We start from the raw sequence: 14,701 nt of genomic DNA, 5'->3' as shown, positions 1-14,701 counted from the left end.
AACAGTCTTCCTCAACCGGGCTGATTCTGTTGAGATTGATACCCATACAGCTGCTACATATAAATCTGACTGTTTTGGGGTTTTTTTCCTGGACATAACTCTTTAAAAAAAAAAAAAAAGGGGGTGCCTATTACAAGTTAAAGAATCAATCTATGACTTCATGTCCACAACATATGTGACTTGTGTTGAAGTAATATCAGCCAAGTTGAACTAGCCCATATTTTTGTAATACCAATGTCAAACACAAGAGGGCGCTCTGAGTCAATCAGGCAAGTCATTAAGTATGCATTCGTTTTAATGGCAATCTAGATGCCTCTTGAGGACACAAGGGTGTGGCTAAACAGAAATGTGAACCTAATTCAGTACACCTGTTGTTAAAATGCTGCCTCCTGGTGGTGAAAGTGCTGATTTAACTTTTCAGAGGGTAATGACAAAAAGTACCTTTAAATGTAACAGTATTTTGCAAGTTTTGAAAACTGTAAACTTATTTGACCCAACCAACATTACATGCCAGTAAAGAAGTGGTTCAGCAGCTTAAAGTAGCAAGGTTTTTGATAGTTTTTGTACACCTTTCTGTTTGTGTGGTACAATTTAACGGAAACATTTTAACAAAAGTAATAAATTTGCCTTTAAAAACAGATTCCTACCAATCTGTTTGGTCAAGGAATTGGTTATGAAAACACATGAAGCTAAGGAATCATTAGCTTCTTGCATTTTCTTGGTCTCTGCTAATTTTCTTGCTAAACAGATTAACAAAAGTGTCAGCACTCTGTATAACCTAGCACTCGCTGAATCAACAGTCACTGGCAAATTAGCAAACGCTAATTCCTGTCAAAACTAGATCTTAAGAGTGATAAACATCTTGAAATGTCTTTTGCAAAAGTACATAATTTAGTTTTCATAGTGAAGAGATACTCCTATGTTTAAAGGGTTAGATTTTAATGGCCTAGCTTATAATGGTATTATGACAAAGGTTTGAACTTTCCCAAGAACATTCTCTATAGCATAAGAGGATTGTGAAAAACCATTCCCAGATCTCAATTGTGGGAACAAATCTCTGTCCAAAAAAAAAAAAAAAAAAAAAAAAAAAAAAAAAAGTATGCATATGTAGGAATGTGTAGGCTTACAAGATTTCTGGTTTCTGTTCATAGTCCATTAGCCAAATAGCACTGGCCAGTTTAATTTGATTAGGCTGTTTTTGCATTCAGGTGAACCATCTGCGTGGCAAATAAAACAAGGAATGATAATTAAACTTTTTATTAGCTTCATCTTTTTTTTTTTTTTTTTAAATGTAACTACATCAGTACACAGTGGCAGGCACACAAAATATTTTTTCCTTGTTAGCTGCTAGCCACACCATTCTCTCCTGCAGCTAGCTTGTCAAAAGGTTTTAGCTATGGCTACAGCTGATGATTCTTGTGTTTGCGTAGCCATTTATTTAATAACGCTTAAGAAATATTTCACTTTCAGAAAAGTGCAAAGAGGTGTTAATGTGCGATAACTGCATACTGAATTGGTTCTTCTTTTGAAAAAGCCCACCTGCAGTGCTGTGCCCTTTCCCAACTTAGCCTACTGCCAATTAAAATAATTGCATTTTTACAATTCTATTGCAAAAACCGTCACATGATCCAAACAATTTGACAAGACGTCCCAAACTCGTCACTGTCATACTGTTGCAGATTCATGATTAGCCACTTTAGCTTACATACCTGCTTGATTGATTGATGTCAAAATAAATAGTGTCTGAGTGGAATTGACCAGGAAAGGGTGATGATTTTTCCCAGTCGATGATTGGTTCCAATCTCAAGAAGTTATTGACCAAAATATTAAACAGCAAAAAAGCATCTTCATTTGTAGGCATATTAGTCACTAGTGCTGCAAATTGTTCCATGGTTTCTGTTTAAAGATGGCTTTCAAAAAGCAAGTAGTCATGGTGTGCCAACCTTATACCCCCACATTTCTCCAAAATTATTTGGCAAACCAATTATGATGCACAATTTGGTCCAGAGAAAAAAAATTGTACAAGTACAAGCTATGACACTGTTTGTTAAGCAGAATGCAGACAAGGAAAAAACAAAACATTTTAAGTAATTAGTCCCTCTTCTTTCTTCCCCCCCCTTTTTCTTTTTTTTATCTTTATGACCACTCCAGCTTAATTCTGTGGGGTGGTGAAATATGTCTGTGATCCGCAGTGATAATTCTGTGGCGTAGAATAATAGTTACTGTGATGGTGATGGTGGTAGTTGTTCTGGGGGGTGGAGTAGTAGTTGTGATGGTGGTGATGGTGACTCTGGATGTTTCCATAGGCAAAAAGGAGCGGCGCAGTGGAAGATGGTGGCTGCTGGGCAGATGACACCCCTGCTGCTAAAGGTGCATTACATTGGATGGAGCCATACCAACTAGATGCTCCTGGTTGGGGTGTGGTGGACAGGAGACTGAGGATGGGAGAGAACACATTTTTTTAAACGACGAGCTTAACATGATTTAAAAATGGTGACTTTTAACTTCAAATGTTCATACCCACCTGGCCCGATCAGTCCTGTTATTGATGCTTCTGGACAGGTCGTCATCGCTGTCGTACCGCCGGGGATTGTCAAAGAAATAAGCCCTGGAGCTGAAACTATGGCTGTTGATCATGCCTCCTGGAGCCTGAGAGATGCAGACATATTTAAGTTTTGTCTCAAATTTACAACTTTTGAAAAAGTTTACATGAGACAGTATTTTTAACTTCTTAGTTTACCAGGTTTTGGTTGGGTCTCTGGACTCTAAAGAAAACCACCACTAAGCTGGTAGGCAGCAACTCCCAGAAGAACAGAATGATCCCAAACACAATGTAGGCTTCACCGCTGATCTCCTGTACGTCAGCCTTTAACAAGAACACGCTGTATTACAGATATTTTCTTTGACCTATAACATATTGAAGGCAGCAAATAACTGAAAAAAAAAATTAAAAATAATAATAATAATTAAAAAAAAAAAAAAACTTAAAATATTGAAATAATAAAGAAGGCTGAGAAGCGATGGATACCACTCTGATATCAAAGTTCCAGTTTGTAGCTAGCGCCATGTAGCAATTATCGCAGCTTAGCCTAAATACTGGGAGCACGGAGAAACTGCTAGCCTTTATATATTTAAAAATATGGCTTCCAACTACCTACAAATTTACACATGTACCTTTTTTGTAGACAAAAAAAAAACTCCAAAAGAAACAGTTAAAAATATTTACTAAATTACCAAACCTCAAGTTTCTATTCCTTTCAGTTTGTATGCTAAGCTAAGCTAATCAATTCCTAGCTCAAGCTAAAATAGTAGGTTTTAATTTTATTAATTATCTCATAAACATACGTTTAAAAAAAAATTTCCTTGTTTACGTAATATTAGAACAGATGGGTGGGGTCTCATGGAACTTAAAGAGAGGTTAAAACAGCATATTTCTGTCAGACAAATATCACTCATGAATCATGCAAAGCCTCTAGCACCCAATATGGAATGATATTGTCGGCCAAGATTAGGTGCATGCTAATCTATCATTATCAGCATTTATAATATTAAAAAAAACAAAAACAAAAAGGAGGTGAACCACCACCACAAAACCCCCCAATCCAAACCAAAACCCTTCAACCATGTTTTGACTGTTGATGTTCCATGCTGTATCCACCAGAGGGCAACCTTGATCATCATTGACAGCAATGCACATGTTTAAAACTAAGGAGAAAACAAGCTGAAACAAGTACTGGATTGGTTTATATCAGGTGGGCTATACTTAGTACACACTTATCGAATAGTTTGGCTAGTAATTTAGTGGCAAATAATCTTCATAGACAGAAATACCAAATAATACATATTATCATTAATAATAATAATAATAATAATAATAATAATAATATTCACACAATTGTTGTCTGTTATGTGTATGCGTATATCTTCTCGTGATGTAAACTGAAAGTGCTCAGACGCTACACAAAGGGATAGAAGAATATTAGACTGCCAGATTAAGGAAATAATATCAGATTACACTCCTGTTAGAGATCTGTTACTGTTTGTCGTGTGCAGTACCTGCCCACAAAATATACAATGGAATGATTTAAAAAGCTCTGTCCATCTCAAAGCCTGAACTCAGATGTAGGTCAGTTCACACAGACACATAGTTATTTATAGCAAACAAAGCCCTTTACCCCATTAAGTATCATCTTACCAAATCTCCTTAGATGGACTGTCCACACACACACACACACACACACACACACACACGATATATCTATAACTTAACACACATGATACAGTACCTGATCAGAAACACTGTACCAGCCATAATTAAAGGGACTGAATCGGTCCTGTGGGGTCAGGGCCACCACCACCAGATTATAACAGGCTCTGGACATGAAGAGGAGAATCACCATGGCACCGATGGCTGTCGCTTGGCACACGGATGTACCCTAAAGGAAGAATTTCTGCACTTATTACAAGCTCACGCATCAGCCGGCCAGCTTTCCTGTAATGTATTGTCAGATGTGGGCCACCGATGTGATCCACCAGTACAACAGATGCTTTAGCGTGACAGAAATGTCTGACTACAGCCAAAGATTGAACTATAGGAGAGATATGATATTTTCTCATTGGATTTCTAAGGTTGTGTCCAGAGAAGCACCTTGTTCATTCATTCACTATTCCCTGTGTAAAGGTTACTTTATAGTTTTTATACTTTGGTAGTGTAAAATAATTTCAAATTTTGGGACTTTTGGGAAAGGAGGATAAAATATCTCAATCGCCCCCATGTGGCTGTTTGCAGAATAGCTGATCATATTTTTTTTCCCCTGATAAATTGTTTTTTTACGTTATAAAGACAGTTTATATCATAAAAACAATGGCAGACTCCTGCAGATGGGACGAAAATATGCAGGTTACAGTTTTCTTCACTTCCCAAACAGTGCTGTTGGAAAGTGGATGATCTGAAGACACTGAATGATCAGCATCAAAATTATTAATTCCTAATATCTCACATTGTTGAGTATTAACTGTATTTATTGATTAGAAGAAAGTAATATCAGTGTATCTAAAGAAAAAGCAGCTGAACAATTCATGCTTTTTTCTTTTCTTTTTTTCCCCTTCTACCTTTGACTCGAGATAAACGTTGGCAGATGACATCTTGGCGATCTTGAAGATGCACACAGCCAGAGATATGGCACACAGCACAAACAGACTGTCGTTGATCAGGACCCGGGCCAAGACTGCATGTCTGACACTCCCATCACTGGAAACACAGAGGTTATGCTAATGTCTTTAAATACTGGGATAAAATTCAGAATTAAAACTGTGCTATGAATGAATGTTTTCTCCGTTATTTTCAAGTAAGTAGAAAACATTCAATTGACTGTTTTGTTTTGATTAAAGGTTTTTGTGTACCTCGGGGATTCAGAGTGTTCAAGAGCTCCTTGCACTAACAGTGCACAAGTCAAATTCACCACCAGGAAAAATATACTGAGACACAGGAAGAACAAACGTAGGGGAACCCTGGAGAGGGAAACAGACAAATACAGACAGGCAGTAAAAGGATGGCCAAAAATGTGACGTTATTCACACACAACTTATTAATATTCATAGTGTTGAAGCTGCAATCCATCTGCGCGCGCGCACGTGTGTGTGTGTTTGTATAAAGAATAAGAAAGACAAAAGAGAGACTCTAGCCATAAGCAGAAGAAGGATCTTATGACTTATTCTGAATTCTGTCTTAAATAATCAAGGTTAAAGGGAATACTGCATAACTAAATGCAGTTTACTTAAAAACACAAATATTACAGATTAAAAAGAGACTTACTTGTACTTTGTGAGCTCTGGTGAATACTTGGCTTTAGCTTTAAACATCACCTGAGAAAGAGACAATGATATCACTTTTATTACAATTATAGGGCAGATACTGTACATTAACAGTGTACTTCCAGTCCATACTGTTATCATTGGCATTTAGTATAATAGCTTTGCATGCTGTAGCCCCCTCAGTTCAGCCCATGTCTCAGTTTAGCCCCTCAAGCTGACTTTCTTCTCATTGGCTGCCCCAATGATCGCAAATAAATGATTTAAACAACAGGTAGGTGGGGCTTCAGTGTTCACAGCTAGACATCTATGCCTGACCCAGCCATATTAGGGATACCCACTGTCAATTATATTATATAGAGCCAAGAAAAAGGTAATCTGTCTAAAACCGAGTTTAGAGCAGTTATAGTGACACCTTTTGGCTGAGCCAAAGATAAAGAAAAACATCATAGGGGCAAAGATGTTACTTCCACAGAAACCACTAACAGATATATGGACATATGGCAAGTCTTTTAATCCATGCACTGTTAGCTTTTCTAGTAAGACATAATTTGGACTTTCTAGCTGAAGGTTAGACAGGATCACATTGTGTGCTTTTCTTTTATATATTGTTGATTTTAGAAATTACATTTCTGTATGTTTGGGCATTTTATGACTCACTGATTATCACAGACTGTCCCTATGGAGCAATAAAACTGTTCTCTGACACAAGCAGAGCCAGTACAGCTGCACTTGCAAAACCTCTACTGGTTGGCAAGACTGTCATGTTGCTTTAAATATTATCAAATTGCAACATTCACATTGTAAAGGCAAACTAGATGTTAGCCAGAAACTAAATGCTAATAACAACTACTAACTGCTCTGCTGTATGCAGATGAGTAAATGAAAAATATGTCTATAGCCATCTTTTTTTCCCCCCCCCCATTGACACAACAGAACACACTGATCATATAATTTAGAGAGTAGCAACACAAAACATAGACAAGTTCTTCAGGTTGGTCTTTAAAGGTATTTTTTTCAGTTACAGTGTGCACGGGTTAATAACATTTTCACCACTAAGGGTGATGTGTGCCGTTTTTCTTCTAACTTTTGATATTTCTTTGTTCTCTACCTACATTTATGTGCCACCAGTGCACATAATGTGCTCCCAATTATTAGCCTGTTTAACTCTTATGGTTCAAATTGGTACTGCATGACAGTATGACCCAGCCCCAGCTTAACTTGAGTCGATTACTCTCTACAACAACAGAAAGTTAAAGAGCCCCCCACCCCTACATGTCTTTGACTTTTACAGCTCTGGCTAATTTTATAAGCTAATTTTAGATAATTTTTAAACATAGGAACCTGTTAAAATACTTCACCTGTGACAATCATATTTTTGTAACATCATAAAAATTTGGAATATTCTTTAAACAGTAAAACAGCTAAAAATGAAATAAAATGATGTTAGCTGCTATGCAATGCTATGCTATACTATGCTAACTGCTGCACACAGCACAAAAACGAGCTAATAAACTGCTGAGACCTGCACTACACAAGCTATTGACTCTCAGCCACCTTGTTGCCAACATCTTATCAGTAGCTGCCTAAAAAACATTAACCTGTGCCCAAGTCCAGCTTAAAGGTACAAAAGCTGGAACACAGACATCCACTGATCAAGTTCACTCGCTCCTTGGAATGAGTCCCTTTTCATAGATATTTAGCAAAACAGTCTTTATTCAGCGATTATGAGGTACAAACAGGGAAACGCCAACATTTGCCTTTGAGCAACGTTAAATGAATCATCATCCATTTCTGACATTACTATATGTTACATTTGCACTGGACACACAGGACACTGACCAAGTCAACGCTGAGTTTAAACACACACATGGACACGTACACACATTATCAGTGAGCCTTTTGTGTGAGAATGTAGGCCAGGAGGAGGTAATTGGTAACCTAGAAATGAAGCATCAAGGCAACAGATGACTACCAGGGTGTATACTTTATGTGCACTGTTTCTGCATGTAGGTTATGGAATTAAAAAATAAAAAACCCATCTATATAAAATGTCCACTTATCAATACTTTGTCTTTATTAATAAGTAGACAATGAGAATAGTTCAATTTGTTATTGTGTTTTCTCTCAGCATAGGAAACTCATCACTACATTACACTTTTTGTAGGAAGCAGAAAAAAAATGTATAATAATGGGAAGTACATCACATGCCAGGAGTCACAGCTAACTCATCAGAAAGACACTATTTCCACACATGCATGTCACACAGCAGTTGCATGATAATATATCAGACCTCAGCTAAAGAGGCAAGTGAACATTAAACAGTGAGGTGGAAAAAAAAAAAAAATCATTCAATACTGTTTGAAAGAATCGGTCATGTGTTTCAATAGTAAAGCCCTGCAGATCTAAAGGTCTGTGATGATACTATGAAGCTCTTTTTAATGCATTTTCAGAAACGAAGTCAAGTTAAGTCAGAGTATTTGCTGAGAAATGAATGCCAGTCTATCGGCATAGAAAATACTGGGTACAATTTTTAGGCTCGCGTGCAGCTCTGTGCTCTCGTACAGGAGTTCTAACATGAAAAGCGACACAACACACATTTTTAAATACTGCTTTATGTTTAAGAACTGCCTTGCAAGATGGAGAAGTAGTATTTAGACTCTTAAATAAAAGCAATGACTCTGCAAAAGTAGAAATACACAAGTATTAGCATCAAAACATTAAAATACCTAAAGTTAAAATATTCACTATGCTGGGATATAAACATATCACTGGATCAGAATTCTTAATTTGGACCTTATTTTAATGGCGAGATGATCTGAATTCCTCCTATTATGCTGCATATTTTCATAAGAATCTTATATATTAGCAGGTTTAAGTTTTTAAATCTATAAAATGCTAAATATTTCAATTACAAATGTTACAGTAGCCCTGGGGCATTTGTCACGACCCTAAGAGGTCCATACCTGGACTCAAAGAATAATAAATTTCATTATTTTTGACAAGACATTTATCAGTTTGGTCATTTTTCAATAACAATAAGATTTTGTTTCATGTTTTTAAGTGTGGAGTTTTCTTAACAGTTTTTACAGTAAATGATATCGTTTTGTGGGTTTTGATAGTCAGCAAAATGACCCTTTATGAGTCACTGTCACATGGTTAGTGAAGACGCTTCCAGTTAACCCTGAGTAAGTGTCAGTAAGTGTCTGCCATTGATTTCCAGCATTTTTGGCTTTTGTCCCATTTACACAAGACAATATTTGTCTGGGAGTTAATATTAACCAAAGCCATATTTCTGATATCCATTCATGCAAATTGTCACAAGGTAGTTTAATGCAGAAAACAAGCAATAAGCAATCGCAACCCACAAATTCCAATTCTTACCAGCTAACTCTGTTTTATTTTTTGTAACAAGCAAAGTGACAAATAAAGCTGAAAGTTTGTAAAATTATTCAATTCTTTACAAAGCACAGTTGAGTTCTTTGATGCTTCATTGCTGTGAGTAACTTTGCTTACATGCAGGCCAGCTGAGCCACCGCTGGCGTAGAGATAACAATGGTGGTCAAACAGAAGAAGTGAGCAAAAAGTGTTTTCTGCTATTACTGAGCCTGCAATAGTTTACTGCAGAGAGAGCTTTCAGTTTGAGCTGTATACACTATAAGAACATGTGATTCAGATATATTACTCAAATCTGGCCAGACCTGGAAATGTTCATTCACTGGGCTGGCCTGTCACATGATATTCCAACATGGGTATATTTAAATTTAGATTTAAATCTATAGTGACAACAAAGTAAAACAAAACTATATGTGACATGATTCATTTTTGTTATTTCAACACAAGGAAATGTAAAGCTAATTTTATTCATATTAAAAAGGAGCATAGTTTGTGTGCATTTACACATAAGCAACAATGACTAATCAGCAGTCATAGGACACCATTGGTTTCATTACCAAACCTCCACTTAGCCAGTTGGATGGGCTTCCTTTTTACTCTCCCTGTATGTAAATGAGACATTAGTGAACCAGCCGAGAGTGTGGAGGTGCTTCTGACCAGACGTCAAACCACAAGCTGGAAATGTTTGTTCACTGGGCTGGCCAGTCATGTGACAATCCCAACATGCGTAGATGCATTTGGCATGGGCAGGTGTTAAACAACTGCGTCCGTGACAGCAAACAGGGACATTTTCTTGAGTCCAATCCACTTTCTGCACAGGAAACACTAATGGAGGTTAGAAGCAAATGCAATCCACCTTCTGTCACCCCAGGACATGAACAGAGTCTATTTGCAAAGCTTTCAAAACCAACCCAAACTGCTTCAAACCAGTCCGCCCAGAACATGTAGGCCAATGGTGATAACACTGGCCATATTTATTTAGCTGCGCATACATTTTTAGAGGGAACCCCTGCTATTTTAGACACCGCGTAATGAAAAACTGGCTATATCAAATTGATAGCTTTGATACTGTCACTTTATGACAAATATTTCAATAATAAGATTGAAGACACTTTTATATCCATCCATTAAGTATTGATGGAATATCACTATTACTATTTTTAGTAGTAGCAGTAATAGTATTGGCCAAGTATGACATTACAATTAGCAGCTGATTAGCTTAGCTCAGCATAAAGTGTGTTTAGGCTTATTAGCATAACAACTAAAACTGCAAGCCTTAGTTTCTCCAAAAGTAACAAAAACAATTAGGAAAGCTTAATAAACCAAATATACAAGAACATGTATTTTCCGCATGTAAGGTTTCCGCAATCAGAAATGTTCTTACATCTGAGAATGACCACTTCGCACTAATTAGCCACTTTAATAAGAATACCTGCTCTCATCCGCCAGTCACATGGCAACAACTCACTGCATACAGGCGTGCATGACGATCGAGACGACCTACTAAAGCAGGGGTGTCCAACTCCAGGCCTCAAGGGCCGGTGTCCTGCAGGTTTTGGATGTGTCCTTGATCCAACACAGCTGATCTAAATAGCGAAATGACCTCCTGAACATGTCTTGAAGTTCTCCAGAGACCTGGTAATGAACTAGTCATTTGATTCAGGTGTGTTGATCCAGGGTGCTATCTAAAACCTGCAGGACACCGGCCCTTGAGGTCTGGAGTTCTCCACCCTTGTACTAAAGTGTAAACGTGAGGATGTATCCAAGAATGGGAAAGAAAGTGACTTTAAATACTGCATGATTCTTGGTTTCCATATAGGCTGGTCTGAATATTTCAGAAGCTGCTGATCTGCTGGGACTTTCCAGCACAAACACCGAGTGCCACTCCAGTCTTTACCCCAACTTTAAGATAACAGGGTCTGAATTTGATGTAGACAACATGAAAACGTGGCTCAATCCTACCTTGTATCAACGATTCATGCTGGTGATGGGGTTTTAATGATGTGGGGATATTTTCTTGGCACTCTTTAGTCCCTATAATACCAATGGAGCATTGTTAAAAATGCTACAACCAACTTGGGTATTGTTGCTGACCATGTCCATTCCTTTATGACCACACCGTCCGCATCTTCTGATGTCTGCTTCCACCAGAATAACAACGATTTAAGCTTTGTAATAGGACAACTATGTGACAAAGCTGAAATACTCTTAAACTTGTGTCTTCGTCACCAGATCTCAGTGCAATGGAGCACCATTCAGATGCGGTAGAACAAGAGAATCTCATGACTTTGCAGCAGACAAAATCTTCAGCAACTTTGTGATGCAATCATGCCAATCTGAGAAATGTTTTCAGCACTTTGCTGAGTCTACGCCACAAAGAATTAAGGCAGTTCTGAATGTCAAAAGAAGATTCAAACTGGAACTAGTAAGGTGCACCTAATAAAGTGGCAGATGAGTGCAATATAAAACATCAAGAGTCCAGCACGTTTTATCGTGCATTCAATGAATCTCTGAAGGTGAATTAATTGCTGCCTACACCTTTGATGCATGGTCCGCTAAAAAGTATTCATAATGTACAAGTATGTCTATGTGAAACACGTGATACTTGTTTATTGAAATACAAAGCAAACACTGAGCTACTGAATCTGATAAACTATCATGCAGCTCTGAATTCATGACACACAGAAGATGTATTATCTGTAAAACCTTTGACATACCATTAACCTTGTGCCTGTCCCTCTATGTAGCTCTTACTTTCTACAGGTGTGTCTTGTGATCTGTGCTTTCTGGTTCACCTGGTAAGTCTCTCTGTCTTTAGGCAAACCCAATCTCTTTCTAGGCTGTCCAATCACCCTATTAAACCTGCAGCACAGTTATACCTCTTTCCCCCCATAGAGACGACATTTGACGACCTCCACTGTACTCTCAATGACCAGTTTCGACACTTCAGAATATATCAATAAAGACTTGTTTTGATGACCATTTGAATGGTTTCTGGGTTTTTCCAAGCGTAGAGACCACCCTCACTAATTTCTGGTGCAAACAGTCATTTTGTTCTATATGCAGGCCTAAAATATAACAGCAACCGCTCAGTTCAGAAAAGAACTTCAAGCTACTCCTAATAGTAGCTTGATGAGTTTGCGGTGTTAATATCTAGTTTAGAAAATCCAACATAATGCTCATTTTATGTATTTTGCTCCCCTTTAGAGTACAGAAGGCTCTCTTTAGGTTGGGCCTACCTACCGTTTGACTGTCCAGTTCCTCTCAGTGTCTCGGTCATATACACCCTGTGTTTGTAACATGTGGTTTAAAAAGTTAGCATGCCAATGTCCTTCAGCTCAAGCCTTCAAAGACAGGATTTAGTGACATCATAGTGGCAACATCCATATAGTCTGTTATTAAAACTTTTCAAACTGGCAGCACAAGACCTTAAGAGCACTGGATCCTTCACTGATGATGTGTTTTTCCAGTCCCCTGTGACTGACATTTGCACTAGACAGGTGGATAAAGGCATCCCTGACCAACTGTAAGTGCTTATGCTTGCATTTAGGGCCAAAAGAAGGGAAAACTGCAGTGTCAGCAGTTTAATGAAATCTGGTATCTCATACAAACCCTGTACATCTCACACACACACCCTTACCTGTGTGAAGTAGAGGTTGAGCAGGCAGAGGGTGAAGAACTGCAGGCAGACGGGGAAGCAGTAGAGCAGCCAGTAGGCCAGAGGCTGCAGCTGGTTGGCCTGCACCACATTTTTAAAGTAGAAAGAGAAGAGCGTCGTCCGCAGCGCTGCCCACAGCAGGCACAGAAACAGAAACACGCTCTGATAGCTGAAACGCTTGTGTCCGTAGTGCAAAATGAGCCAGAGCTGCAGGTAGACGAAAACAAACAGGAGGGAGTAGAGGACGGTGTAGACGGCAGTTAGACTGAGCTCCAGTGCTGGGGAGACTGCAGCTCCGGAGGACTCCTTCAGTGAGGTAAACAACTGGGAATGAACCTCCTCTCCTGCCGAAAACATCTCCGCCGGCGGCTCGCACTAACACATGAGGTGCAGTGAAGGCAAACACACTTCAAAGTGGGTCAGACCTGGGCTAAATTCACTGTGGGTGACAAAAAAGACGAGGGGGTGCTGGTGAAAAATTGCGAGAAAAGCAGTTTATTCTGAAAAGAAGTGGCATTGTGGAACTGCGCTGTGCTTTAAATTCGCTACGGGTCTGAAAACGAAAAAAAAAAGGCTGGATTTAGTTTTTTTCTAAAGCGCCAGGTTAAAATAACAAGACAGAGGAGAAAGAAAACAAGAGAGAGGTCCCCTTGTGATTCTCTGCAAAGCTGCTCTCTGCAAAAAAACAACTTGAGGGGGGGGGGGAACCTCCAGATCAGCTGTGATGCAGTTATATAGACCCGCCCCCTCGGTCCCAATTAACAGGGAAACTGGCTCTTCGCAGGCCGCCATCTTGGCTCCTCACCAGCCTTGTTTTATTGGAAAACATCTGACTCCTGAGCCGGAGGTTGTAGCTGTTTTCTGAACACCCATAAGTGAACGTCAGTGGCACACCCACATTATCAGAACACCGCTTCATTGGCTCATCAGGCCGCCCAACCTCCAGAACTTCCTTCCTTCATTGAGTGACGATGATGTCAGCTGCGGAAGTTTCCGCCCCCTGCGCGCGTGTGATTGGTGATTTGCTCAAGTCAAAACCCTTCCACAATGTGTTTGGTTCAGGGATGCCAGTGGGTGTCTCTCGCAAGCAGATAGATAGATAACAGATAGATACTGTTGGCTGAAAGTTGGGTAAAGGAAAAAGTCAGAGGCACCAAAACGTCTGTGGTTTCAATATAAACGCACATGCTAGCTTTAGGTTAACTAAAAAAAAGAGAGAGCAGCCTGTAATTGTTTTTCTATTTTGTTTTCAAGAAGTCACAGCTCCTTTTGTCTGTGAAGGTTCTCAGTCATCCAGGTCATCGTAATCAAAGGAGCTTGCAAAGTTCTAAGGTCAAATGGTGGAGAGTCCCAGATATAAACCTAGTGGAAGTAACCCCCCACAGAGGGACAAAAACCCGAAACTCTGGCTGATTGGGACCCACACCCAGTTTCACACCTTGGCTCAGGGGATTAGAGGATCATCAGGGGGTCCTTTTGTCCCTCTGTGGGGGGATTCTCCCACTAGGTTTATATCTGGGACTCTCCACCATTTGACCTTAGAACTGAAGAAGCTTCTCGGATGAGAGGTGAAACGTTTTCAAGTAACTTAAAGAAGTCCAGACGCTTTTCTTTGCAAGCTCCTTTGACCACAGCTCCTTTTCTTTTCTTTTTTTAATAAAGTGCATTCAGGCGACTGTGTTGTGATTTAGCGCTTTATAAATAAATTGAATTATCATTTATTTTCACTCCTGTCCTTGTCCCTGACCATTTCCAGAGGAATATTAATCAATATCACCAATTTGTACAGAGGTCATTAGAAGAGAGGTACAACAGCCAAGGTTTAGGGGTGCATTT

General features: G+C 39.0%; 1 protein-coding gene across 1 annotated transcript; it reads right to left on the bottom strand.

Moving 5' to 3' along the window:
* Positions 1-190: 190 nt before the first annotated feature.
* gpr137c (G protein-coupled receptor 137c) lies at positions 191-13,671 on the bottom strand. Its single transcript, XM_085263856.1, has 8 exons — positions 12,848-13,671; positions 5,816-5,865; positions 5,404-5,511; positions 5,113-5,251; positions 4,287-4,436; positions 2,741-2,866; positions 2,525-2,649; positions 191-2,435 (listed from the first exon to the last, which is right to left on the bottom strand). Exons 1-8 carry the CDS (start codon positions 13,220-13,222, stop codon positions 2,153-2,155), a joined length of 1,356 nt encoding a protein of 451 aa, XP_085119982.1. The 5' UTR covers positions 13,223-13,671; the 3' UTR covers positions 191-2,152.
* Positions 13,672-14,701: the final 1,030 nt, after the last annotated feature.

The sequence above is a fragment of the Mchenga conophoros genome, linkage group LG23 (genome assembly GCF_057382185.1).
Source record: "Mchenga conophoros isolate Kocher_MC1m ecotype Shallow Benthic linkage group LG23, M_conophoros_male_GT1.1, whole genome shotgun sequence".
NCBI classification, from domain to species: Eukaryota; Metazoa; Chordata; class Actinopteri; order Cichliformes; family Cichlidae; genus Mchenga; species Mchenga conophoros.
Note: the sequence above shows the minus strand (reverse complement) of the source record. Positions and strands in the feature narration are given on the sequence as shown.